Raw genomic sequence first — 25,941 nt, forward strand, 5'->3', positions numbered from 1 at the left:
AAAATACAGCCATTGTCTGTGAAGCAGTCTATGACATTTCAAGGCAAGAATGAATATATGGAAGAAGAAACTCGTTTCTTCTTTACTAACGAAAGGGAAAGCCTGGAAGTGAATGATATGGGTATATTTAAAAAAAAAAAAAAAAAAAAAACCCTTTACGTAACTTTTTTGCTGGGAGAGGAGACTGCGAAGCACATTTTCCAGGAAGTGTGGGCTGCGACGATTGTGCGCTCTTAACTAATCCTGAGTAAGGTGGCCACTCTGACAGTCTTCTCATGCTGCCTCTGCCACCTTCTCAGTCAGAAGACATCATTTCAACTCCAACGCAGCATGATCGAAACGTACAGCCAACCTTCGCCCCGCTCTGTGGCCGCTGGACCACCCGTCAGTATGAAAATCTTTATGTATTTACTTACTGTTTTTCTTATCACCCAGATGATTGGGTCAGCACTTTTTGCAGTGTACCTTCACAGAAGATTGGACAAGGTAAGAAGAACCGTGGGCCTTTTGGAACTCAATTCGGGGTCCTTCCCGAGGTGGGGGGCTGATTGGTTTTAGGTCTACCCAAAGGATGGACAATGGTAAGCACTCAGAGAGATCAGTGGTCGTGTGGTATTCGTGTTTGGGGTCTGTTTCGTGAGGGCTGCTCGTCTGGTCTCTGGTCAGCAGCTTTGGCTCTGCAGTCAGACCGCCGCCAGGGTGCAAATCTTGACACTTGCCGGACCAGCTCTGTGATCTTGGGCAAGTTAGTTTACAATTCGATGCCTCGGTTTCCACAGCTGAGAAGTGACGAGCTTAGAAGAGAGCTGGGCACAAAATAAGTACTATGTAGGCAGTGGCGATCCTTTGGGGCTAAGGTTTTGCTTTTAAAGCAAACTTTTTTTCTGATAGAGACAAATGATTTTCTTCTAAATTTACAACTGGGAGAGCATCAGTTTGATCTGAAAATGCATAGTGCGTCAGGGTAGCATAGACACGGATAAGTCCCCAAATGTGCAGTCTTGGAGGCAAAGCGGCGTTCTCTATATAATTCTTCAAATACTGATGGTAGCTGCAAGCTATTCCGTTTCCCCAGAGATGTTTCCCATTCTTAAATAGTTGGACTTTCAGGAAGAAAAGAATGGAGGGAGTTGGTAGGTTGTTTTGCATTCTTAGGAAAAGGTAACCATTAGGATCGATCCTGTTTCGATGTGTTTACCCACCTCCTCTGATGGGCGTTATTGGCTGTGTGGACAGAGTATCAGTCACAGAAGAAAAGGAGAAATTTCATCACTGATTGAGCTGTTCCTAAGAGTCTGGATGTGGAAGTTGTGGATGCGGAGCATCCGGAGACTGTGTTTTGCTCAGGGATGTTGGAGTGGCCTCTATTGGGATCCCGACCCAGAATTAAGACCACGAGGGTTCCTATCAGGATGAGGTGGGGAAGGGACAATTGAGACGATTCATCAGGTTGCCCAAAGTTTAGGTTTCACTGCTGAGAAAAGAGGGGGATTCTGGGTCTGGTTGCTTTGGCCTGGTGGGCTCTGCCAATCAATGCCCAGACATAAGCCTAGCCTCGATAAGGGAAGTATTGATCTGGGTAGACTCAAATTTGCCCCGGCATTTAGGTGTTCTCTTAATGACTCTGAAAGCCGCCGGCGAACTGAAGCTTGTTCTGGACCTCAAAATATAATCTTAGTACGAGAAAGTGGCACAGCACAACAAATGAATGCTATACATTTAATTATTCTAAGGCATCGAAAATCTCTCGTTAACTTTGGCAACGAAAGATGATTTCTTTCAAAATGCAAATGTTTTCTGCAAATCCTGGAGTTAAAAAGAGAGAGATGTAATTAGAACTCAAGTCATCGACACACGTTGCAAATTAATTTCTAAAGCACAGCATCACAAACACGAAGATGAAGTGGGCAGAAAAGCTCCGCAGAAAACTATTTTATAGACTGTGTTTATAATGGCCAATCATTACAGAAGCCCCAGGAAATGTGACCATTAGAGAATGGTGCTGCTATAATACGTGCAAAAATGGACACATTGTGATAAAATTTCTTTAGAATAGCTGTGATTTCTACCTAGCGTTCCAGACAATCTGACCTTGTAATTGCTGGCTTTCATAGATTTTTTTTTTTTAACTGCTCATACATTGTTATTCCCCGTTCTTCTTCATCATTACAATTTCTCATGCCCTTGCTATTTCACAAATAGATAGAAGATGAAAGGAATCTTCATGAAGATTTTGTGTTCATAAAAACGATACAGAGATGCAAGCAAGGAGAGGGGTCCTTATCCTTATTGAACTGTGAGGAAATCAGAAGCCAGTTTGAAGACCTGGTCAAGGTAAGGAGCTCACTTGTTGGGAAAAGCGTCATTGAAACGTTTTGGTTGGGAAACCTGCTTGGTCGGGAAACTGAAACCTGCCAATGTAATAGTTTAAACATTTGTTGGGAGACAGAGAGAGAGAATGGATATATAGATATACATGTGCACATATAGACACGTATATACATCCATATGTTCATGGGCGGGCATATTTCTTTACAAAAGCAAAAATGAACCATAGGCCTATGGTGAAAAGGGAAAGAGAGGTTGAAAATGTGCTCATTCATAGGCACGTCCTGAGGAAGAATAAAGAAGACTGTCTCTGGGGCAAATATACACTTTTGTGGGCACACTCAGACGTGCATGTGAGCGCATGCATGCAGATGCCTGCGGAAACTTGATGAAGTCCATCGAGTGTGTTTTTTGCATTTCCTCATCTTTCCAACCAAACCTGGCTGTCTTCCCCCGGTGGCCCTGTGGCCTGGTCCCTGTGTCCCAGGGAAGTGAGTGAGAACCCCTGGCCATTGTCGACAGGCCGCAGGTTAAGGTTTGGCCTTCCCCGGGGAGCCAGGGGGACTTGGGAACACTGATAGACCAACAGAGCAAGGAGCACTTCTTTGCGACAGGATTTCAGGTGCCACGTAAGCGAGAGTTTCTCCTTTTACTGGGTGGGCAGCGGGTGACAGGCCTTCTCAGTGGTGCTTGAACCGGACCCCGCGTAGTACCACCTGCTCCTGAAGCCAGTCCACTCCCGGGCCAATCCAGACCTGAGACAGAGGGCGTTTGAGGCCTCCCACCCCACAGACTGGTGTCCAGGGCGAAGTCACTGCAGGGACTGTGGCCTATGACGGGTACCTAGAGCCAGAATTTGTCGCTCGTTTACTGAGGGCGCGCCTCCATCATCCTTCCACCGCCGTGGACCGGGGGCCTAGGAGCCCTTTCCCCAGGGGAAGAGCATCAGGAAGTCTTTCTGCCCGTCTCCTCCCAGAACACTGAGCCCAATAGCTTGGCCCACGACTTCGGGGTCATGGGTTCCAGGCCGAGGACAGCTCTGTGCCTGGGGCCTGGGGAGCTGACGAAACCAACAGGAGTTAGTTTAAGCCAGGAGTGAGGGCCTAAGATCTTATTTCTGGGCTTATTCCTGTCCTCCTGTACTGTCCCCCGGGGGTCATTTAATCCAGGGAGGACTCTGAGAGCTTATTCCCGAGGCACCTATGGGAATCAGAATGTGGCTCAAATCTACTGCTGGCGTCCAGGTTCTTTATACTAATCAAGGTTTTAGAGGAAGACTCCTAACTCTTTATCTGCAAGGCTTAGAGATGATTTGAGGTCCTCTGGTTCTTGGAGGGTTCTGGCTAGTATTACAGGATACTGGAAGGTGTTGCGGATTGAAATGGAAATAAAGTCACTTTTAGAACAATGGTTAATCATCCAAATAGCATATTTAATGTGCTCGCCTGTGTGACCTTGGGCAAATGACTTCACCTCTCTGGGCCCCATTTTTCTCTTCTGTGCAGTGAGAGGGCTGAGCTTATCTGCAAGGGCACTACCAGCTCCGACACTCTAATTATGCCATCCGCCTTCAGTTCCCCCCACGGACAGTGACAGTGGCTTCTGGTTTCTTCTCTCCCTCCCTCTTTCTTACTGAGAGTTTCACAGTTGTGCTGCCAGTTCCTCGTAGCTTTATTTCAGGTCGGACACGTAAAGCTTCCCAAGTCAGGTCCCCAGGATGAAAGTAAAGAAGAAAGCCAGTCTGGCCTCTCTGCCTATGCTTGCATGAACTCAGTGACAGCGCCAAAGGTTCATATTCTGAAAAGGCAGAGCTTCTCAGGCACATCAGCCAGGGCTCCTTGCGTGCAGCAGAGGAAGCCCTTGCCTCCACTGCGGCAGGTGGAATCCGGGTTATTGTCATCCCACCCCGGTGGTCAAAGTACTCCAGCTGCTCCACCCTCCCCCACTCCCATATACAGGCCCCCAAAGTTCTCATCCTCAAACAGTATTTTGGACTTTTTTAGCCTAACAGGCTGACTACAAAATAACCCCAAATTGGACTTTTATATTCTTAGTGAATATCAGCAGCCTTTCTTTCTGGGTCACAGACTGACTGGGCCAGAGCGACCTACAGTCCCTACCCAGCAGTCACTCAGTCTCTCTCTGAACACCTCTAGTGACAAGGATCTCATTATTTCCTGAGGCAGACAGAACCGCGCTGTCACTCTGGGTGGCAAGTGGGATTCGGGGCTTACGTTAGGGTAAACGGAGGGAGCATTTTAAATGGTGTAATTTCGCATGAAAACTCACTCCCCCCCCCCACTTCCACTTCCTGCTGGAAAGATCAGTTCTGTGATTGCTCGCCAAGGCCCGAGATGTCTCTGATAGGGTCAAAGCATCTCCTTGACGAGTTCAAGGTCAGCCTATCCATACCTGTCCCACGGAGTTCCCAGTCAGAGAGAAATAGCTAATTCTAGATTTTCGGAAAGTCAACTTTTAAAAGGCTTTCAGTTGAGGCGGGGAATGAAACCCGGAGGAGATAAAAAAAAAAAAAAAAAAAAAAGGACGCTGGGGAGTGTGGCTGGGGGCAAGGTCACGGAAAGGCAAGACAAACTCTGCTGACTTCACGTTTTCATCTTGGCCAAGCCCTGACACTAGTGCAACCACCTAGCCTAAAAGTGTCTCAGCCTCGCTCATCACACTCCATCTTTTGAAAAGACCCGAAATAGTCATTTGTTTGCTTGTCATCTCGCAAACATTTTCCTGTCGCCTCTCTTTCACACTGCCACACTTGAGCTCAAGTGGAAAGGTGCAGCTCTGTGCCCTGTCACCGTCTGTGACTTACACCCTGACAGCTGGCGCCCGAGCTGAGCCTGCAGCCAGACCCTCCACGGGAACTGCACTAATTCCTTCCAAGAGAGAGACAAAAATGAAGGGGCCTGTAGAAGAGACTTGGTCCCGTGCTGGAAAGGAGCACAAGACTTTGGTTCTCAGAAGATGTGTAGTCAGGGTCCAGAGTGAGGGTGTGGGTTAAGCCTAGCCTTTGAATGTCATCTCACAGTTTCTACTCTCGGATTCAGCCTCAGACTCCTTGGGAGACCTTGTGCCAGCCAGTGAAGCCCACTGGGCCTTCTGTTCAGTCTCTCTGCATCTGTAAAATGGCAGCAGTAGCCTTCATGACTTCCCAACCTGTGTGGGTGGCGGTCCCCGTTAGACCCTCGAGCCATCCTTCAGTTGCTAATGAGAAGGAGCCCCCGTAAGAACTGCTGTGTGGGTCTTGGACCATCAGCCACGCAGGGAGATGACCTGTGCTTTCTAGATGCTAAATCACAACAGGTCACATGAGGCCACCAGCCACGAGAGCCGTTCTTCAGCCCATTGAAAGGGATACCAAAATAAAACAATGGCTGAGGGTCTCTTCATCATCTGGGATTCCTTCCCAAGGTCAAACTTGCTCTTTCCATTTCCTAAGAGATTCCAGACCAGTTTTATTCTAATAGATACACACCCGGCTTTATGTTTAATAATATTCTCTATACCGGTTCCCAGGGTAGAGTCAGCTCCCCATTCGGCGTCACTCGTCAATATCTGTCAAAGCGGGGAAGGTTGGGGTCACAGGGAGGGTCAGGATTGCGGGCTCCGGTCTGGGGAGAGGACTGGGAGGTAAGAAAGCCCCGAGTCTGCTTCCAGGGTCACCCCTGGGCTTTCTGGGCTGTCAGCTCATCTGTCAGAGCCAAGAGCTCCCCATCAGTAGGATCCGGGTCTATATGGGAATCCTCACCAGAAACACACAACAGTGTAATGACAGATGCCACGTGACTGAAACCTCCGGCTCGAGCCCCCCGGCCAGAGTGCCCATCAAAGTGACCTTGTACAATGATTCTTATTGCAGGGTATAATGCAAAGCAAAGAAGTGAAGAAGAAAGAAAAAAGCTTTGAAATGCACAAAGGTAGGCTCCCCTTTCCCATGTCTAGCAGTACTTAGAAACTAACAGGAAGCTTTAGGCCGATTATATCAAACAACCCAGTGCTGAATCGGGGAACCTGTAGCCCTGGAACCAAAAGACACATTTCTAGGGAAGACGCTTCCTTTCATGCTGACAACACCAAGTGTGAAGCAATTGCATTATTCGCAACCCCTTGATCAAAGCCACCATACAGCCTGGTACCGGCTACCGAGGGGGAGATGACAAGACGGTCATTATTTGGCAGTGTTATCATTCACTGAGTGTTTCCTGGGGAACCATGACCCATGGAGCCTCAGGGACCAAGGCGTGGTTCAGTGAGACAGTCCTGTTCCTGAGGTCAGAGCATCTCAAACGTCTCAGGGTTGGAAGGGACCTTGACAGTCCTCACACCCTGCCCAGATCACAAATCTCTTCTCCAGCAGCACTGACTATCTAGCCTCTGCTCCCACGTGCCTGGACCCCCTCTGTGTCATAAAGCAGCCTGGGCCATCTGTGAATGGCTCTGATAATTACAGTAAGATCACTACATACTTGGAGAGAGGACTTCCCTCCTCTAGAGCTGACATTTGTTCCTGCAATCGCCACTCGCTGCTCTTTGGGGCCATTCCAAGCAAAGCAGGATTCCTCTTCTCCACTGCAGCTGTCCAGATGTTGCAAACAGCAAACATGGCCCCTGAGCCTTTTCTTCTGCAGGGCAAACCTCCTCAGTGTCTCCCACTGTTCCTCTTACGACCGTTGCAGTCCTAGTTCCATCCTTTTCTGGACACACTAACTTTCCCTGTTGCTCTTAGATGGGCGTTTGAGAGGCTGCTAAACCATGAAGTCCGTGTAAAAGCCGGTCTGGCTTGTGTGAGTGTCATACGCACAAAGACATGCGTATACACCTACATACAGAGGTACAGATACTGTTTTCTGAGGCAAAGAGAATACTCAGAGCTTTGCTCTAACTATTGGTCTGGATGCAAAGGGTCACCTGATTTCCGTGACAGTTTGCTTTCGGAATGGCTGCAAACTATGTCGAGTGGTACCAGGTTGTCTTGACAAAAGTGGCCATTTGGGTCATGCAATTTGGCTCAAGATTTATAAGGGCACCTACGACGTGTCCGGCACCAGGCGCTTTACTGGGGAAAAAAAAGACATTTCCACGCAGTGTCTATACTTGGGGATCATTGCACCTGATTCGGGAGCAAGGCTTTTACATGAGCAACACCCAGCTAGTAAGATGCTCTTGGGGTCTGATTTGGTCCACGCTATTGTCTCAATGGCCACACTATTGTATCCATGGCTACGTGTGCAGACCCGACCTTGGGACCCACTCAGATGACCGCTAAGATGGGAGTTGTTCTTAAAAGGCAGATTCAACATATGTTTAATGAAGAATGGCTTCTGTAGCTTGTGTTCACCTGTGTAAAGTGGAGTCAAGTACTGAACAACTGTTAGAAGAAGGGGCTCAGCGGACGTGGCCAGTCGAATTGTTGAGACGTCAGGTCATCCGACCGCTCCTTTCCCATAACCTATTTCAGCACAGTCTCTGTGAGGCAGCTGAAGAACTAGAGCAAATCTTCCTGCGGCCAGTTTCGTGTTTCTTTAGCCTGACGGTTGGCTTTTGGTTTCATTTCAGGCGATCAGGATCCTCAAATTGCGGCACATGTCATAAGCGAGGCCAGTAGTAAAACAGCATCTGGTAAGTCCAAAGCATCTGAGCACCCGCCACCCAAGGGGCAGCCCAGGAGGCTAAAGCCACGCAGCCTAATGATTAGTCTCCTCTCTTCCTCTGGGGCCCAATTTACAAAGCTGCCCAGACGCCGCTCACGCGCTCGCCTTTGTCTTCAAAGTGGCCTCAAATGCACAGATGGGACTTGCGGGGACAAAAGGAGGTGGGAAAGCAATTCCCATGTTCTCATTATGTTCCTGCTCAGTGGCTGCTTCTAAATGATGAATTACCGGGTGGAGGGACCATTATTCCGACAACACAGAAGAGATGGCAGGTAGTGACCTTGTGACTGGGAGCATCCCGCATCCTAACCTCCCTTCCCTGTGTGTAAATGGGCCTCCAGGGCTATTTCCTGCCATCTGTCAATCCCTGTATGATTAACCCCCGCCTCACCGGGGCCAACCTCAGGGAAATTAAAGGTAAAATCATTCTGCAAAGATCAATAGATGCCGGGACGTTAGATTTTCCAATGAGGTAACAACAAACGACATACTGTAATCTTTGCAACTCTGAATGATTTTGTTTCCATATATGTTCTGCCATCATTCTAGCCCTTGGATTTTTTTTTTTTCCCCAAATCTGTATCTCATGATGGCTGGTGCTGGAGAGTGTGTCACAGCAGTTTCCTGTCTCACTTCACAAGGTGACTCTGAGCATCAGTTGGAAGAAAATTACACTGTCAAGGGCTATACAGGTGTCAGGTGTCATTACTTAGCTCACCTCACTGTAGCTTAGCTGTCAGAAGAGTGACATAAAGCCCCTTTTCAGTACCGGCGGCTCCCACAATATTTAATAATTTGTCAAGTACCCCTTTCTCAGAAACTACACTTAAGGGAGAATATTAGCATTCCATAGCAGCCATCAGCCCAACGCCGTCTCATCCGGATGAGATGACAGCCGCCGAGTCATGTCCTAGAGGAATAGCTTGTCTCGGACAGATCTCTTGGTGCTCACATTCTGCCAGAAGGGCCCTGACCGCTCGTGGTCCTGGCATGCTTTACAGTCCGCATCACAGTAGGTCTGCAAGGGATCACAGAGTCAGGTTTCTTACCCCAGCCAGTCGCAGACCTCTCCGACCTGCCTGGCCATGCGGCCACAAACTTGAACCACGTCCCACAGCAAGGACGAAAATGAGGCGAGGATTTATAAAAATAAATTTGCACACTCAAAAGATGAGGAACCTGCCCTTATTTGCGCAACCAGATGGCCCCAAAGCAAAAGCATGATAAGGAAGCCTCATTTCTAGAGTACTCTGGAGGCCCAAGAAATGCCAGGCATTTCAGGTTGCCTGTGCTGATTACTAAAGGGTGAGTCTTAACACGGAGGGTCTTGCATCCCGATCGGCCCAAGACCACCAGACAGGAGGTAGAGAGAATAAAGCCCAAGGAAGAAAATGCATCAGTCCTTTCGCATCTCCACCCCCCTCCCCCCCCACCGTCCGGCTCTCGGTGGGAGCTGAGATCCGAAATCAGGTGCACACACGACTTGGAACCCACTCAACATCTCAGCCGAGAAAATGGCACAGTGTTGGTGGGTACTCGGGCTTAGCCACAAGAACACAGATACTTTCAAGTTGGTGGCGCCCACTACAATGGGAGATCAAAACACACCGTGAAATGACAGGTTTATTTTTATACTTCCTCGCCTAATTTTAGTCCTGGCTGTGGGAGGCGGGTCGGGTTTGCAAGAGCGTGATCACGGAGGCAGAAAGGGGGTCTTTGGTTCCCTCCGTGCCGAGGCAGGGCTAGCGAGGTCGGCAGCTCTTGGACTTGGTCAAACTCAAGGAAAGCAAGGTGCGGATGTTAAGATTGGCCAGAACGTTGCCTGTTGGGGCAGGCGTCATTCATGACGTGGGATGGCGAAGTCATTCACACTTTCTTAAGTTCAAGGGCACCTTGGTCTTGAGGGCTCTTAAAGGGTGAGGAATCGCACTGAGCTCTTCCTTCAGTTCATCTTCACAAGTCTCTGAGATAAGCTCTCCCATCAGCCCCGTGTCACAGGCGAGACACCGAAGCGCAGGGAGGTTGGGCCTGGGCCCAGCTCGGGTGAGGCCTGGATGGAACCCCAGCTCCGGCGGCTGATGGGTCAACCATGGCGCCTCCATCGGCCTGTGAAGCCAGCAGCCAACAGTAACATCTTTTTCCTGGTAGCCTAGGGATCGGGTCCGCTCCCTCTCACTCCGGATGTCTCCTCTCTCCCTCAGTCCTGCAGTGGGCCCCCAAAGGGTACTACACCCTCAGCACCAACTTGGTGACCCTGGAAAACGGGAGACAGCTGGCCGTCAAAAGACAAGGAATCTATTACATCTACGCCCAAGTCACCTTCTGCTCCAACCGGGACGCCGCGGGTCAAGCTCCCTTCATAGCCAGCCTCTGCCTGAGGTCCCCAAGCGGGTCGGAGAGAATCTTACTCCGCGCGGCCAACACCCACAGTTCCTCCAAGCCCTGCGGGCAGCAATCCATTCACTTGGGCGGAGTCTTCGAGTTGCAACCCGGCGCTTCGGTGTTCGTCAACGTGACTGATCCAAGCCAAGTGAGCCACGGGACCGGCTTCACGTCTTTTGGCCTCCTCAAACTCTGAGCGGTGTGAGCTGGCAGGCTGCGCAGGGCTGATGCTGGCCGTCTCCGCGAAGCAGCAGAGCGGTCCAAAGCCACCCCTACCGTTCAACTGCCTATTTATAACCCCAGGATCCTCCTCACGGAGAACTATTTATTAAACATCCCGAGGCACGTAGGGCTGCAATGAGTGAGTCCCGGGGCGGGCGAAACCCCCAGCAGGCCCTGCTCCATAAAAGCTTATATTCTGAAGCAGCAACCCCACCGACGCAGACTTCCAGAGGGTCCTATGAAAAGACAAGGGCATTTGCACAGGTTGAATTCTGAGTAAACAGCAGAAAATTAGCCAACTTTAGTTTTGTCTCTTTGCATGCAGTGTCTTTCAGTGGAGAATGTATTTGATTTCTCAGCGAAGATGCCCAAGGGCAACGGGGAGCCTCAGCTCGCAGTCGTTTGTGGTGGATGCTGGGTCCCCGCGGCAGGGATGGAGGGGGCCGCCTCTAGAAAGTGTAATGCAGTGGAGAACCGAAAACCCTGCCCCCACCAGCCACCCTGACACTCATTCGCATCCTCTCTTTCTCCTACACACACACACACACACACACACAGAGTCAGGCTGTTGCTAATCAGCTATCTTATTTCAAGCCCGTTCCTAACTCCACCGCTGTCGATGGGGGGGAGGGGGGGCTGCCCCAAGGCTGCCCAGTCCTCCCCCGAGAAATGACTGTATTTAAAGGAAATCTATTGTATCTACCTGTAGTTCTCATTGTCTCCAGAGTGAACTTGTGATTATCTTGTTATTTATTTTTTGGATAATAAAGATCTCTTAACAGTATTGTTGCTACTTAGCATCTGAAGCCCCAGGCCAGGCGAGGGCGGCGGCAGGGGGGGGGTGGGGGTGGGGGAAATCACCCGGAGGAAAGCTGCCCCACATTCCTGATATTTTCTGAAACTTGGTCCCGAAGCCTGTGGCACCAAAAAAGGTCTTGGCAACAACACCCTCCCCGAAAGGCCGCCGTAGCCTTTGACAGATGACGTGAAACTTAGCCAGTGAAAAGCTTGCTCTGGAAAAGTTGCAGAGGTTTAAAAAGAGGCTGGTTTTTTTCTTCTTTTTTTTCCTTGATTAATCACAGCTCAGTAAAGCTGGAGGGATGGCCACTTACCTTTTTAAGAGCTGCCCTGGCAGTTCTGCCTTAGGCAAGGGGACAGGGAGCTGAGACAAACTGGGGGGAAGTACTGGCCCCTTGGTCGGTCTTGTCGCCTCCAGGTGAGGGTTTGCTCACATGAAGAAGCCCGGAGTGGCTTCGCCATCCTTCCTGGTAGAAGGTCTTCCTTAAGGCAAATACCAGCTGGTGAAGTAGGAACCTATTGCTAGAGAAATAAGAAGGGGTGGTGCAGAGAGGTGGGCGCAGCTCCGGGCCACTGTCCCTGCTCGTCAGTCCCCCGACAGCACAGTCCCTTCTTGGCTGAGGGCCTTGGATGACCTTAGAGCATGAATTTCTAACACAAGGCCGGAGCCACCCTGGACAAACTTGCTTGGTTGCGTACTTTCTGCAGCAAGAGAACTTTGGTCTGAGAGGGGGTGACACTTGTGGACTCGGGGACTCAGGGAGAAGGCCGCAGGGCTATGGCGTCCTCCAGAGCGGAGATCCTTCTGCCGTGTTGCCCTCGGCCGGGGACACTTGAAGGGGGGCACAGCGAAGACGACACTGGCCATGCTGGTCACAGGTGGCCCGGGCCCCCCGCTCTCATGAGGGAAGGGCTTGGCTGGTCTGGAGAGAGGCCAATCCCCCGGCCATGACTGTCCCTCCATCCTGGTAGCTGCGGGCCCACAATGACAAGACAACGAGGGAGGGGCGGGCCAGAGGCGTTGCCCCCTTGTGAGAAGGGAATTCCTATCCATGCTGGACCCACGTTTAATACTCTACAGACTCACACTCTGCTGTCAGCCTTCCCTGCACATCACCTCCCCTTCCTCCTCTTTGGGAATCTTCCAGATCACTTCTACGTCTGGTAACCAAGGGTCTAACCACACCTGTTATCAGAAGGGATGCTATAGACACAACCCCCCCCTTCCTAGGCTTAGCTCCTCTGCGCCCACGCTTTCCACGGCCCTCCAACGGCCACCTCGCACAGGCCCAGCCCAGAACTTTCTCCTAAGCTTCAGCCTCCCATAGCCAAGTGCCTTCCACCTCGCAGACAGCTTCCTCTGACGTCACCCTCGCCCGTGCCCAGAACTCCAGGCCCCGTCCCTCCCCCCTTCTCTTCCGGTCCAAACTGTCATGCCTTTCGTGCTGACCTGCCCCCAGACCATGTCCCCAACTGCCTGCACTTCCACAGGGTGGGCCCGAGGGGCAAACCCAAGGCATCCAAATGGAACTCTCGCTCTTTGCCCACATGCTGGGCTCCACTTGCAGCGCCACCCATTCCAGTGAAGGATGCCAGCCTCCCCCCCAGGCCCGACACCAGGCTGAACGCCTCCCTGCCCTCACTCCCCTGGCCAATCCCAGCAGCCCAGCGCATCAGCACTATTTCTTTTCCTTTCTTCTTCTTCTTTTTTTGCTTTTTAGGGCTGCACTTGCTGGTTTGCAGGCTAGGGGTCCACTTGGAGCTGCAGCTGCTGGCCAACACCACAGCCACAGCAATGCCAGATCCTTAACCCAGGGATTGAACCTGCATCCTCAAGGATACTAGTCCAGTTTGTAGCCCGATGAGCCACAACAGGAACTGTTTCTTTTTGGTTTTGTTTTGTCTTTTCTAGGGCCACACCTGTGACATATGGAGGTTCCCAGGCCAGGGGTCCAATCAGAGCCGTAACCACTGGCCTACACCATAGCTACAGCAATGCAGGATCCGAGCCACGTCTGCGACCTACACCACAGCTCAGGGCAACGCCGGATCCTTAACCCACTGAACAAGGGCAGGGACCGAACCCGCAACCTCATGGTTCCTAGTCGGATTTGTTAACCACTGAGCCACGACGGGACCTCCAGGAACTGTTTCTTAAAGAGTTCTTAAATGAATCTACTTCTTTCTAGCTCTACCGCCACGATCCTAGTCCAAACTCCTGTCACGTGTCTTCTGGAAGATGACAACAACCTCCTGGACCCCCCGCCTCCCCTCCTGCTCCCTCCCATCCCTTCTCCGTGCAGGGCCAGAGCGAGCTCTTGAATAAGTTCTGATGTCACCACTCCCCTACTTCCCAATGACCTTAGACCGAAGACCAAAAGAATTAACTTATTTCTTCTCCTGCCAATTCCTCTCTCCGTGTCTGGAGTCCCAAGCCTCCGATCCTCTAAGCAAGGCTACAAACGCTTTTGTGCCTAGGAGGCAGGCAGGCTGTGTTCTCTACGTGGGCCAGCTCTTCCCTCCCTGCTGCCCCAGCACTTGAACCCGACAGCACTGACGCGGTCGAGGCATTTCCTGCAACGCTGGGAGCTGCTTGAGGACCAAGGCCTTGTCCTGTTGCCCACAGTAACCTCAGCGCCGTCCACCGGGCCGGGTACAGAACTGGCCCTTTAGTCATTGCGTTAAGGAGTAAATAATACCTGGAGCCGTTTCTAACTCAGTAGTCCGTGAAATAATTCTGTGTGTTGGTGAAAGCCAGAATTTGCCCTACTGTAAAAGCCTGCATGATGGCAACAATATCTATATGATGAAAATATACTCAAGGAGCAGAGAAGGACTGAAAATTGTACCGTAGGTAAAAATAGCTAATCTATTTTTTAAATGTATTTTGCAAAAGTGAACATGGAAGCTGGTTAGACACTCGATGATGCTGGTTCTATACTTCGCTGAAACATCTTCAGAGTTGTTGCAGTAAATGATGAGGATTGGGGGCCATGTCTGATCTACCTGTAATCTGCTGATCAGAAATGATCTAATTTCATTCCATTTTGATCGACATGGCACTTTGCATTCCAGCTAAGGGGTAGCAGAGAGGAATGCTTAAAATAATCAGTGATTTTTACTTCCAGAAAATAAAGCATAAAACCTGACTGTCTCTGTGCCTTGATAGGAAGCAAATGTCTATGAGATGCGAACAGGGCGACCTGGCAAGCTGTCCGCACCGGGCGCCCCAGTCAAAGGGAAACAAGAGACTCCTGGGCTCCAGAAGGAACACATTTTGTGCTGAACCTGACTATGTTCACAGGGCCTGATCCCCTGTGTTAGAAGCTGCACTGCCTTAGGCCTTTAGACCGGCTTGAAGCACTTTGAGCGGCAAACATGGAGCATGATTTAAGATTTTTTTAATTAATTTTTTAAAATTGAAGTATAGCTGATTTACAGTGTTGTGCTAGTTTGGGGTATACAGCCAAGGGATTCAGTTACATATATATATATATATATATATATATATATATATATATATATATATATGATTTTTTTCATCTTTTTTTTTCTTTTTCAGATTCTTGTCCATTATGGTTTATTACAGGATACTGAATGTAGCTCCCTATGGAACATTTTTATCATGTTCTTTTTCTCTGTGAAGCACATCTCCATTTAAAAAGAAACAAAACCAGAAATCATCAGGAGTTCCTGTTGTGGCTCAGCAGGTTACGAACCTGACTCGTATCCATTAAGATGTGGGTTTGATCCCTGGCCCCGCTCAGTGGGTTAGGGATCCGGCGTTGCCGGGAGCTGTGGTGTAGGTCGCAGATGTGGCTCAGATCTGGCGTTGCTGTGGCTGGGGCGTAGGCCGGCAGCTGCAGCCCTGATTTGACCCCTAGCCTGGGAACTTCCATATGCTGCGGGTGCAGCCCTAAAAAGCAAAAACCAAAATAAAACCAAACCAGAAATCCTCATTGTCGTTCAGTGGTGAAGGCTGGAGTCAGACAGGGATGGTCTAATCTAGGCTCCACGGTTTTACCAGCTTCATAACCACAGGCGGGGCCTTTCATCTCCTCTGGGCCTCAGTGTCCTCATCTATAAAGTGGGGGTGCTGAGAATGCCTGCCTCGCAGCGTTTATGAGGATCTGATGAGCCCATTCACAGAAAGCCCCCAGCAGATCTGCTCTCGGAACCATCATCCTATAAAGAGCGTCAAGGCAGGTCTCCACGTGGCTCCCAGCACACCAGCCTGCGCCCAGGGGTGTGGGCTGATAGGATGGCATCTGAAAATGGCTGAAACCTCTGAGACCAAGGAGCATGCCTGGCAGCCCAGGGACACATGAAAGGCCTTGACCATGGAGTGGCCCAAAGATCACACCCAACTTGAAGCAAAGTGAAAGTAAAGAAAAAAAAATTGGCAAGATTAGAACATATACTGAACACTAGAGTAGATTCGTGTGTAGCAAAGACTCTCTGGCTCTTGCTCTCTCTTTTGCTTTTTTCTTTTTAGCCTCACCCAGGGCATGCACAAGTTCCCCGGGCCAGGGATGGAATCCTCACCACAGCAGTGACAACGCCAGATCCTTAACCTGCTGAGACACCAGGGAACTCCAAAGACTCTTTCTTATACTTTCTTCTGTTTTAAAAATTGAAGAATAGTTGATTTACAATGTTGTATTAAGTATAGTTTCATTGTCAAAAACAATTAAACATTGGAGGCTGGGGGTTGCCAAATTTTTCAGTAGCCTTGAGCGGTTCCATCTTTAGGCTATTTAAGAAGGTTTCTTTCTTTTTTTCTTTTTTTTTTTTCTTTTATGGCCACCTGTGGCATATGGAATTGGAGCTGCAGCTGCAGGCCTACACCACAGCCACAGCAACGCCCCATCCGAGCCATGTCTGCAACCTACACCACGGCTCATGGCAATGCTGCATCCTTGACCCACCGAGCAAGGCCAGGGATCAAACCCCCATCCTCATGGATCCTAGTCGGGTTTGTTAACTGCTGGGCCACGAAAGGAACTCCCAAGAAGGTCTCTTTAAAAAACAAACAAACCATGACCATTGATTCCCAATCTAAAGGGCCTCCGCATACAGACTAACCACTTCCATACCATGCACCTCTGAGTAACCCCAACAGGCGATTCAGCATCTCTCAAGGAAAACTAGTTCAGGCATTCCCCTTGTGGCTCAGCAGATTAAGAATCTGACATAGTCTCCAGGAGGACACGGGTTCGATTCCCAGCCTCAGCGTTCCAGCGTTGCAGCATAGGTTGCTGATATGGCTCAGATCCGGCATTGCTGTGGCTATGGTGTAGCCTGGTGGCTGCAGCTCTGATTGGACCCTGGCCTGGGAACTTGCATATGCCACAGGTTTGGCCTTAAAAAGAAAAAAATAAATAAGATGCATATTTTAAAATTTTTTAATAAAAATTTTTTTTTAAAAAGAAAACCAGGAGTTCCTGTCATGGCGCAGTGGAAACAAATCCAACTAGGAACCATGAGGTGGCAGGTTCGATCCCTGGCCTCGCTCAGTGGGTTAAGGATCCAGGGTTGCCTTGAGCTGTGGTGTAGGTGGCAGACGCGGCTCGGATCCCGTGTTGCTGTGGCTGAGGTGTAGGCCGGCAGCTACAGCTCCGATTCGACCCCTAGCCTGGGAACCTCCATATGCTGCAGGTGCGGCCCTGAAAAGATAAAAAGCCAAAAAACAATAAAGAAAACGAGTTCAAGTATCATTGCTTTCCCTTCTCCATTCCTGGAGCTCCGCTGAGTCACCCATCACATTTTTCCTGCCAATGTTAACCCCTCTTACAGTCCAATAACATTTGGCCACAAACGCTACTCTTATCTTCTGTACATCTCCGACTAAACCTCTGACATCCACCAGGAAACCTTTAACGTATCTTAGATCTGATTCACATTCCTTGTTACTAGGAGTTAAAGATTTGGGGTTTCTATCCATCCACCCATCCATGCGACAGTGATTGTGACAATAGGTTCGGTGTTATGCACACGAGGCATGTGATCTGGTGCCGCCCTCAAGCAGCTCACAGAATTCTGCGGAGCAGGTGTGCAAACATCTAAAGGCCAGTGTCAATGCAGCGGCGGCGGCAGCGAGGGTAAGGACCAGTGTTATCGGAAATACACAGGAAGGACAAGGAACCCAGAGAAGGAGCCGAAGACAGGGGTCGGTAAAGGTGACACAGACGGAGTCTTCGGGGGTGTTAGGGGAGGAGGGGCCCCGGGAGGAAAGGAGAGGCAGAGGGGGAGGGCGGAACGCACAAAGGCACAGAGGCGTGAAGACTTATAAAGGTTCCGGGGCGGGCAAGAGGCCTTGCGGGAGAAGAAAATCTTGGTGTGCCAGCCAAATGGCACAGGCTAAAGCCCGGGCTAGGAAGAGCCTTTGTGCTCATCCGGCAGAGATAAACTGCCCGGATCTGCTTGCTCTCCAGCGTGGCTGAGGTGGCCCGCAGTGCCAGGAGGCGACGTCACAGACTGGACCCCACTGGGCTTCTCCTTATAGCACCGAGGCAAGTCTCTACCCAGGCAGCGGAGGCCTCAAATTATTTGGAACATGGGTTCATTCAACAAATATTGATAGAGTGGGATGAGATGGGCTCGACCCCGCCCTGCACCATGTCTTGAACTGACCCCTGAATGAAAGGGGTCGATCCTGCCTTTTAACCTTTAGGGTGCAAAAAGCACAATCCAAGGGCCACGTGATGACCAACCGTTCAAAAGGGGGCTGTTGGATTCCCCGAGGAGGCAATCTCGAGCTTTTTTTTTTTTTAATTTATTGAAAAATTATTTCCAACTTACAGAAAAGTTGCAAAAATAAGACTAGTACAAATAAAAAATGGTTTCTGAATCATTTGAGAGTAAGTCGTGTAGACCACGGCCTCCACCCCGAAATACTTGAGTGTGTACTTCCTACGAAGAAAGATATTCTTGTTTAGAACCACCGGCCAGTTATCAACTTCAGTAAACTGCACACTGATAATGATCTTGCATTTGGATTCCAACCCCCTTTACAGCAGTGTCCCCGCCAGCACAGGATGCAGAGTCAAGGGTTGGTATTGCATTTAGTTGTCACATCTCTGTACCCGCCTTTAATCTGGAACATTTCCACACCCTTTCTTTGTCTTTAATGACGTTGACCTTTTAGACTAACATAGGAACCATCTTTCCCCATAAAAAAAAAAAGTGTTCCTTCTTTTGATGTTTCCTCATGGTTAAACTCAGATTATGCCTTCCTAGATGGAAAATTACTTAAAAAGTGTCCTTCTCAGGGTGTCATATCTAGAGGCACAGGATGGCCACGGGCCTCTCGTGGTTGATGTGAATTTTGATCACCCAGTTCAAGTGCTGTCCGGTCTCTATAGCTACTGTTTTCCACCTGGCAACTAGTAAGCCCTCTTTGAGGAAACACTTTTAAGACTATGCAAGTAGCTTGCTGATCATCAGAGTTTCCCCTTACCTTGAGCATCCAATGATAATTTCTGCCTGAATCAGTCTTTACTATGATGGCTGCAAAATGGTGATTTTCCAACTCCAGAGTTCTCTCCACGTTGACCAGTCAACACTCAGCATGGTACTGTCAACAAGAGCCTGCCTTTTCTCCCCACTTACTGATAATATGTATCAGTATGGACGCATCGATGTCTACTTTTTCCAATGTTTTCTAATCCATTACAGTCTTTCTTTTGGTGCTCAGATGTTCCCTTATTTGGCCGGTCAGAACCTCTTCACGTTGGCACCTGTGTCTTTGTAACATGCCCCTATCGTATTTCCGAGCATTACTTTCTGGCAGAACAAGATGTTCTGGCTTCACCCTGTACTTTTCCTGCCTCGGCCACAGAGGCAACCCTTTCTCCAAGGAGCCCTGGTTCCTTTCAGTGCAGAGTATAGTGTTTAGAAGCCAAGTGCTGGGCACTAGCTGTGTTCATGGCTATTAGATGTACAAGCACAGACATACTAAAGCTGTCAGTGTTAGCAAATAAAAATGCAGGATACCCCGTTACACTTGGATTTCAGTTAAACACTGAAAAACTTAGTATAAATATATCCCATGCAGTATTTGGGGCATGACCCAGACCCAAAACATTTGACTGTAGAGCTGAAATTCCTATCTAACTGGGCGTCTTGGGTTTTATCTGGCTATCCTAATACATGCAAACATACATATTACATCCATATAATATACACATACACATGCATGGACCCACATGTATAGGCGTTTGAGAAATCCTGAGTTCACATAGATATTTTAGCTGACTCTAAATGCAAAGGCAAGAATGTGCTTGGTGGACGGGGATGAGAAAGGGACACTAGGCAGGACAAATGGCATATTATGGGACTGAAGAGAAATTCAAGGAGCTCAAACTTTACCGAGTGTGGTAAGGAGTAGCAAGAGGTTAACTTTTGAAACCGGTGCATGGCATAGTCAGATCTTTTAGATAATTATTCTACCAGCCCCAAAGAGGCCAGACTCCAAAAGGCAAAGACAAGAATTAGTTTGAGGGAGCAACGACAAGAGCCGAAAATAGGCAATGGAGGATGGAGAGGAATTTGGGGCTACAACAGAGATAAAAATGGTAAGACTTGATGACTGGGTGTATAAAGGGCGAAGGGATACATTTATACAGGGTTGAAGGAGAGGAGCAAATGCAAGATAATGCCTGTTTTTCTGGCTGGGCTGCTGTGTGCTGGGCTAGGCCACATGGGGAGAGCAGATCTGGCAGGAGGAATGAGGAGACCAGCTCGGGACATGCTGAGTTTGAGGGGCAGTAGGACATCCAAGCTGAGATGACCAGAAGGTAGCTGCGCCCATGGGTCTGGGGCTCAAGAGAAAGGTCAGGATGGGAAAACACGGACAAGGGCGTCATCAGCACTTTGATGAATGATGTTACAGGCGCAGGCAAGGTTGTCCAGGAAGGGGCTATAGCGAAGAAGAGGAGAGGAGTGCAAGGACCAGCAAAATTCAGGGGGCAGGCAGGAGGCAGATCCAGCAAAGGAGACTGTGGGATGGTCAGAAAGGTTGAATGAAGGCCAGGGAAGTTGGGATCATGAAAGCCAAGGAAGAGATTTATCAAGGGTCAGATACTGCAGAGAGGTCACCATAGTATAGGAAAGTGCTCCCTGGCTTTGGCGATAAGAGCTCATCAGTGACCTCAAGAGAGTAGATGGCCGAGGTAGAAGCTGACGTACCAAGTGCCAAGTCCGGGGGAGGAGATGCGGTAGAAAGAGCACGGATTCGACAGGCAGACACGTCGGGGTTTCAAATCCCCGCTCCACACCTATTAGCATATTATTCAACCACTATACCTCTGTCCACTGCAAGACGGGGATAACAATAGTGAATACCCCAAAGGGTTTCTGCAAGGGTGACAGGAGCTTAACCATGTAAAACAGTACAGAGTCTAGCGCATGGGAGGTGCCATGTTATCGCTATTGCTTCAGTGTGGGAAATAAAAACCACTTAAGCCATCTCAAGCAGAAAGGTAATAGTAGGTGCCTACGAAATTGCTGGCTACAGAAGCAGAAGTCAGGGGCCCTCGGTTAGGCGAATGGTTTCAAGGTCATAGCACAGTAGCTGTGATCCAAATCTAGTTTCAGAAGATGCTGCTGCCACTAGAGTCCCTCACCCACCAAGCCGTGAGTAAATCCACTGGAATGCAGGGTACAGAAGCCACAGACATATCCTTGGAACTCCCTGCCAGCCACCAAGCCCCGGGAAGTTAGTCTCTGCCTAACTGAAGCCTTTCAAACATTGTGCAAAGGCATCGCATGCACAGAACTGAAAATGTATCCGAACCTACATTGTATCCAGAATCCCAGCAGCAAGAGAGTCTGGAACAGGTTATTATTATTATTTTAGCCTTTGAAGGGATGGAGGGCAGAGGTAGATGCTGAGTAACAACAGATACTATCCAGTGCATCTACCTTGAGGGGAGCAAATATTTTCATCCTGACCACTGACCCCAGCATTCTAACTGCAGTCCAAATACAGCACATCACCGAGTGACAAAATCCTCCAAAATGTAAAGAGAGATGGGAACAAGACCAAAGATCAAGGGCAAAGCTTGAACGGGGAAATGAATCTCTCTCTCTCTAATATTGGAAGGAAAATGGTGAGAAGAGGTACAGACAGTGGGGGCGGGGGGAGAGAGATGGAGGAGTTGGCGGTCTGTCTTGTGGCATCTATTAGCTCTGTCAAGTGAGCGACAAATATCATCTGCTCTGAGTCAAAATAGGGAGAAGCTGGCTCAGGGGCCTGATGAGAGTGGATACTTGAGCAACAGGAGAGGCAGCAGACACAGCATGACGAATCTTTCTGCATATCAGCTAGCCAAAAAAAAAAAAAAAAAAAAAAAAGGAAAGAGAAAAAGAAGAAACACAGGACTTATTTTATAAAGCATTGTTATTCTTATTTATTGAAAATGTCGATTTTAAAAGTCTTCAAAATAAAAACAAGTTAGAAAATTCAAGCTCGTGTAAGAAGGGACACGACAGAAGAGGAACTGAAAGGCCTCGAAGGGCAGCAGTTTAGCTACAGGGTAACAGGGACCCACGTGTAGAGTATTGTAAACAACACAACTATGGAGACACTGCTGTCAGGTTATCATGGCTTCATGTCCTTTATAGGATTGTGGCGTGTGAGCACGGACACCACCCCGCACAAGCGACATTACCCAGAGGGCCTCTCGTCCGAAGGGCCAAGTCCCCAGACATGCACAGGTACACGTCACTTGAAGATAAAGACCTTCGATGTTGTAAGCAATCCTATATACCTTATCAACTACAGTGTAATCCTAAAAATGTTTCCTATGAATATAGTTTGCACATAATCGCAAGCCACTGACTAACCACAGGCAGGGCAGATGCTACGATCTATGTTGCTGTTATTGTCGTTTTTAATTTGGAGGCGAAGGATGACATCTCTAAACGGCTGGGCTTCAGAACAGAACGACAGCACCCCTCACAACCTTCTTCGGTCCTCAGCTTCCAAAGACGGCTGTGCGTGGTTGGCTCATCTCGGGCTGCAGGACCAGTCCATTTCTCGTGGACACGGTGATTTCTGCCAGGCAGCAAGTGGTCCACAGCCCGTACCATGGAGCTATGGGAACTGAGGAGCCTTCCCGACCCCCGTACTAGAAAGGAAAAGGGCTTAGCGAGCTGGGGGTTTCAAGCTTCCAGTCTGGTCTCTAAACAACATTTGCCAAACCTACATTGATAGGCACCCATCAAATGCAACTGGGAGACAAGTCCACTCAGTCCATTGTTCTTGGCCTCTCTTTCCAATCATTTCTCCCACCTGGCCAAACTTCCACCTGTCTTCGGGAAAGACAGGTGTGGCTTGCACTGCTCTGTCTTAGAGCTCCAGGCCCGCTTTCAATCGTGCTGAATCTGGATGTGTGTTGTCCATCGTGACCCTCTTCTAAGCCCAGTTTATCACAGTTCTCGCTTCTGAGATACTTACAAAGGCGAGGGTTTGAGTCGCTGAGCACCTGGAGTAAACTGGTTCCGTATGATCAGCTTCACTAGTAACCGCTGCACAGCTACTAGCGAGGCCCTTTCTTTCCAGCTGCACAAACTGGACCAACAGCACATGTCTGCCAATGACGCTTAGAGTCCGGCTCCAAGAGGCTGATGAATAGTACGGCTTCTCACAGCCCATCCGGGAGGGCCATCAAGTGAATTCATGCTGTCTGCTAGGGCACGGCAGCTCCTCAGTGTAGACCGTTGTGAAGGATGAGAAGTCGCAATTTGCATATGCGATGTAGAGAAAAGTAACTGCTCACAGTCTATTTTTCAAAAGCAAAGCACACACATACCAGTTTACACACCGCTTGGTGTGGTTGGCTAAAAGCGCTGGGGAGATAGAAAACTTACACACAAGGCAGAAGTCTGGGGGCAAAAGCTATCATGCACCGGGAAGAGATGAGCTATTCAGCCACTGAAGGGGAGGACTGTCCAGAGAGTTGCTGCTAATGGATCTGGCGCCGACATGGGCCACCAGAGCTTCTGCCCCACGGAGTTCAAATGTAAACCAACACGGAAGGAGGAAGGGCGCTATAGTTTTCTTGGTCTTACAGACAACACAGAATAGTCTTTTTTTTTTAAAAAAAGTGTGCATTAAAGGATAACATGGGATGCTCGGGGAAGGGCAGCTGGACCGCTGGGCAAATGGGTTAGTCTTTCAGCCTACCCTAGTTTCAGGAAGTGTTGCTCTCAGCCCATGAGGTACTGATGGGCTTCCAGGTACAGGAAAGCATGAGGGGAAAAGTCAGGTTCACGTTTAATAAGCCAGGGCTGGCCCGCGCTGGGATAGCAGCCAGCCCAACAAGAGCGACCCGGGGATGATGGCTGGAAAAGAGGCACTGTGAATGGAAGGCCATCTGAGGACCCTGGGAGTCATCTGCCTACGTTAGCCCTCCTTTTCTGACTGAGTGGGAAAGCCTCCGGGGAGACTTGGCTTTTACTCCTGTCGAAAAAAATAACCAACCAACCAACCAATAACCAAACAACAACACTCAACCAGAGAGAGAGAAAGAGAGAGAGAGAGAGAGAGACTAAGATACAAAATAAAAACCAAAGAAGTGAGCGAGCTGAGTCGGGTCACTCAGCTGGACATCTGCCGCCGCCGCCAAGGCACTCTGCCAGCCGCACGGTGATGGTTAGGGAAGAAGGGAGGCTTTGCTGCTGGACTCGGCCCGAATACACTCATCAGTTTGCTTCAGCAGCCTCCGGACCAGCTTTTCTAGGTCTCTTCTTGATTTCAACTCCTCTTCCAGGCATTGCTTCATTCTTTTATTCTCCTACAATGGGAAAAGGCTGGCTGGTTACCAGGCAAAGGGACCCCATCTCAGGGCTCCTCCGGCTCAGCCTCCTGCTCAGCCTTCACAAGCAACTACACGCTCCTTCCTCAAACTCCGCTCCCTCAGCTTCCAGGACAAGGCAGCCTCTGGATTCCCCTACTTCTCCGTGGCCAGTCCCTGAAACACAAGCATCATGTAGGGCTCTGGCCCTGGCCCTCTTCTATTTCAACACTCTCTTTACCTAATGTCTTCTCTCTTTCAACTCACGTCTCTCCGAAGCAGCCTCTCCGTCTTTCTGGTACGGACCTCCTCTCGGCTCATGTGCACTGGGTCCCCGGTCCCCAGTGCCGACCTGATATTTCCACCTACATGTGTTACGAGGACCTCAAACTCACTGTGTCCTAAAGCGAAGTCAGTATCTCCCCTCATCACCCAAACTTCTTTTCCTCCTGATTTCCGTGAAGGCCACTGTCATATCAAACTGGATACCCAGGTAAGAAGCTTCCTCTTCAATCCCTGGCTTTTTTTTTTTTTTTTTTTTTTTTTTTTGCCACTCCCTCAGCGCGTGGAAGTTCTTGGGCTGGAGCTGGAACCCAAGCCACAGCAGCGACCTGAGCCACTGCAGTGATAATGCCAGATACTTAACCAGTTGAGCCAGAAATTCCCCCTGGTTCGCTCTTTTCCTTTCTTTCTTTCTTTCTTTCTTTCTTTCTTTCTTTCTTTCTTCCTTCCTTCCTTCCTTCCTTCCTTCCTTCTTTCTTTCATCTCTCTCTCTCTTTCTTTCCTTCTTTCTCCTGCTTTTTAGGGCCGCATGTGCCAAATATGTGAGTTTCCAGGCTAGGGGTCTAATCGGAGCTACAGCTGCCAGCCTAGGCCGCAGCCACAGCAACGCCAGATCCAAGCCGCGTCTGTGACCTACACCACAGCTCACAGCAATGCCAGATCCTTAACCCACTGAGCAAGACCAGGGATTGAACCCGAACCCGCGTCCTCATGGATGCCAGTCGGGTTCGTTAATCACTGAGCCACAACGAGAACTCCTGACTTATCTTTTCTTATATTCTGTTTGCAAATGTCCAGGAACATGAAAGTTGTCATTAAGTTTGGGGCCCTACTGTAAACCCCTCAAAAAATATATGAGGAAGCCTCAGAAATTGAAACCCAGGGCCATGTGGTAAAATCCACAAAACCTGGATGACACAAGGGAACTACAAATCCCCACCTCGCCACCTTGTTCTGGTCCTTTCCTGAAGGTGTCGACCAGTGAGAAAAAAACTCGGGAGTTCCCGTCGTGGCGCAGTGGTTAACAAATCCTACTAGGAACCATGAGGTTACAGGTTCGATCCCTGGCCTCACTCAATGGGTTAAGGGTCTGGCATTGCTGTGGCTATGGTGTAGGCCGGTGGCTTCAGCTCCGATCAGACGCCTAACTTGGGAACCTCCAAATGCCATGGGTGCAGCCCTAGAAAAGACAAAAAAAAAAAAAAAAAAAGACTTTCGGATTTCATTACCTGTTTCAGCTCTTTGACCTCATCTTTCAAGGCATAAACAGTATCGACGAGGCTCCTAGAATACAAAGGTAAAGCTCAGAGAGTAACAGCTGGCACTGAAGTATTGTTAAGTGATACTTTAGAAGAAAAGCAGCTTTATAGAAACACAGATCCTGCAAAGCGGTGGGCTTTCTGGCTGATGGGAGAGACGCTGCTGTGGATACTCCCTAGGTTCCTCACTTGTGCCACACACGCGTG

At 49.3% G+C, this 25,941-nt stretch overlaps 2 protein-coding genes across 38 annotated transcripts in view; one reads left to right on the top strand and one right to left on the bottom strand.

The window, feature by feature from the left end:
• The first annotated feature begins 330 nt into the window (after positions 1–330).
• CD40LG (CD40 ligand) lies at positions 331–10,569 on the top strand. Its single transcript, NM_214126.1, is given in 5 exon segments — positions 331–486; positions 2,203–2,334; positions 6,200–6,257; positions 7,897–7,959; positions 10,193–10,569. Coding segments are annotated over 5 exon segments (786 nt in total).
• An 11,211-nt stretch (positions 10,570–21,780) lies between these two features.
• The window catches only part of ARHGEF6 (Rac/Cdc42 guanine nucleotide exchange factor 6), a 117,102-nt gene continuing 112,941 nt past the window's right edge, over positions 21,781–25,941 (bottom strand). For all 37 annotated transcript variants that reach the window (XM_085006733.1, XM_085006732.1, XM_085006727.1 and 34 more), the window contains 2 exons: positions 25,705–25,759; positions 21,781–24,193 (listed from right to left, as the gene is read on the bottom strand). In XM_085006733.1, the coding sequence (XP_084862859.1) occupies positions 24,053–24,193; positions 25,705–25,759 (196 nt within the window). In that variant the 3' untranslated portion in view covers positions 21,781–24,052. The remainder of the gene's footprint in view (positions 24,194–25,704; positions 25,760–25,941) is intronic.

Source organism: Sus scrofa, chromosome X (genome assembly GCF_054392235.1).
Source record: "Sus scrofa isolate SSC_HxYL_T2T_F1_AM1 chromosome X, Sscrofa_HxYL_maternal_Yorkshire_Landrace_v2.0, whole genome shotgun sequence".
NCBI lineage: Eukaryota > Metazoa > Chordata > Mammalia > Artiodactyla > Suidae > Sus > Sus scrofa.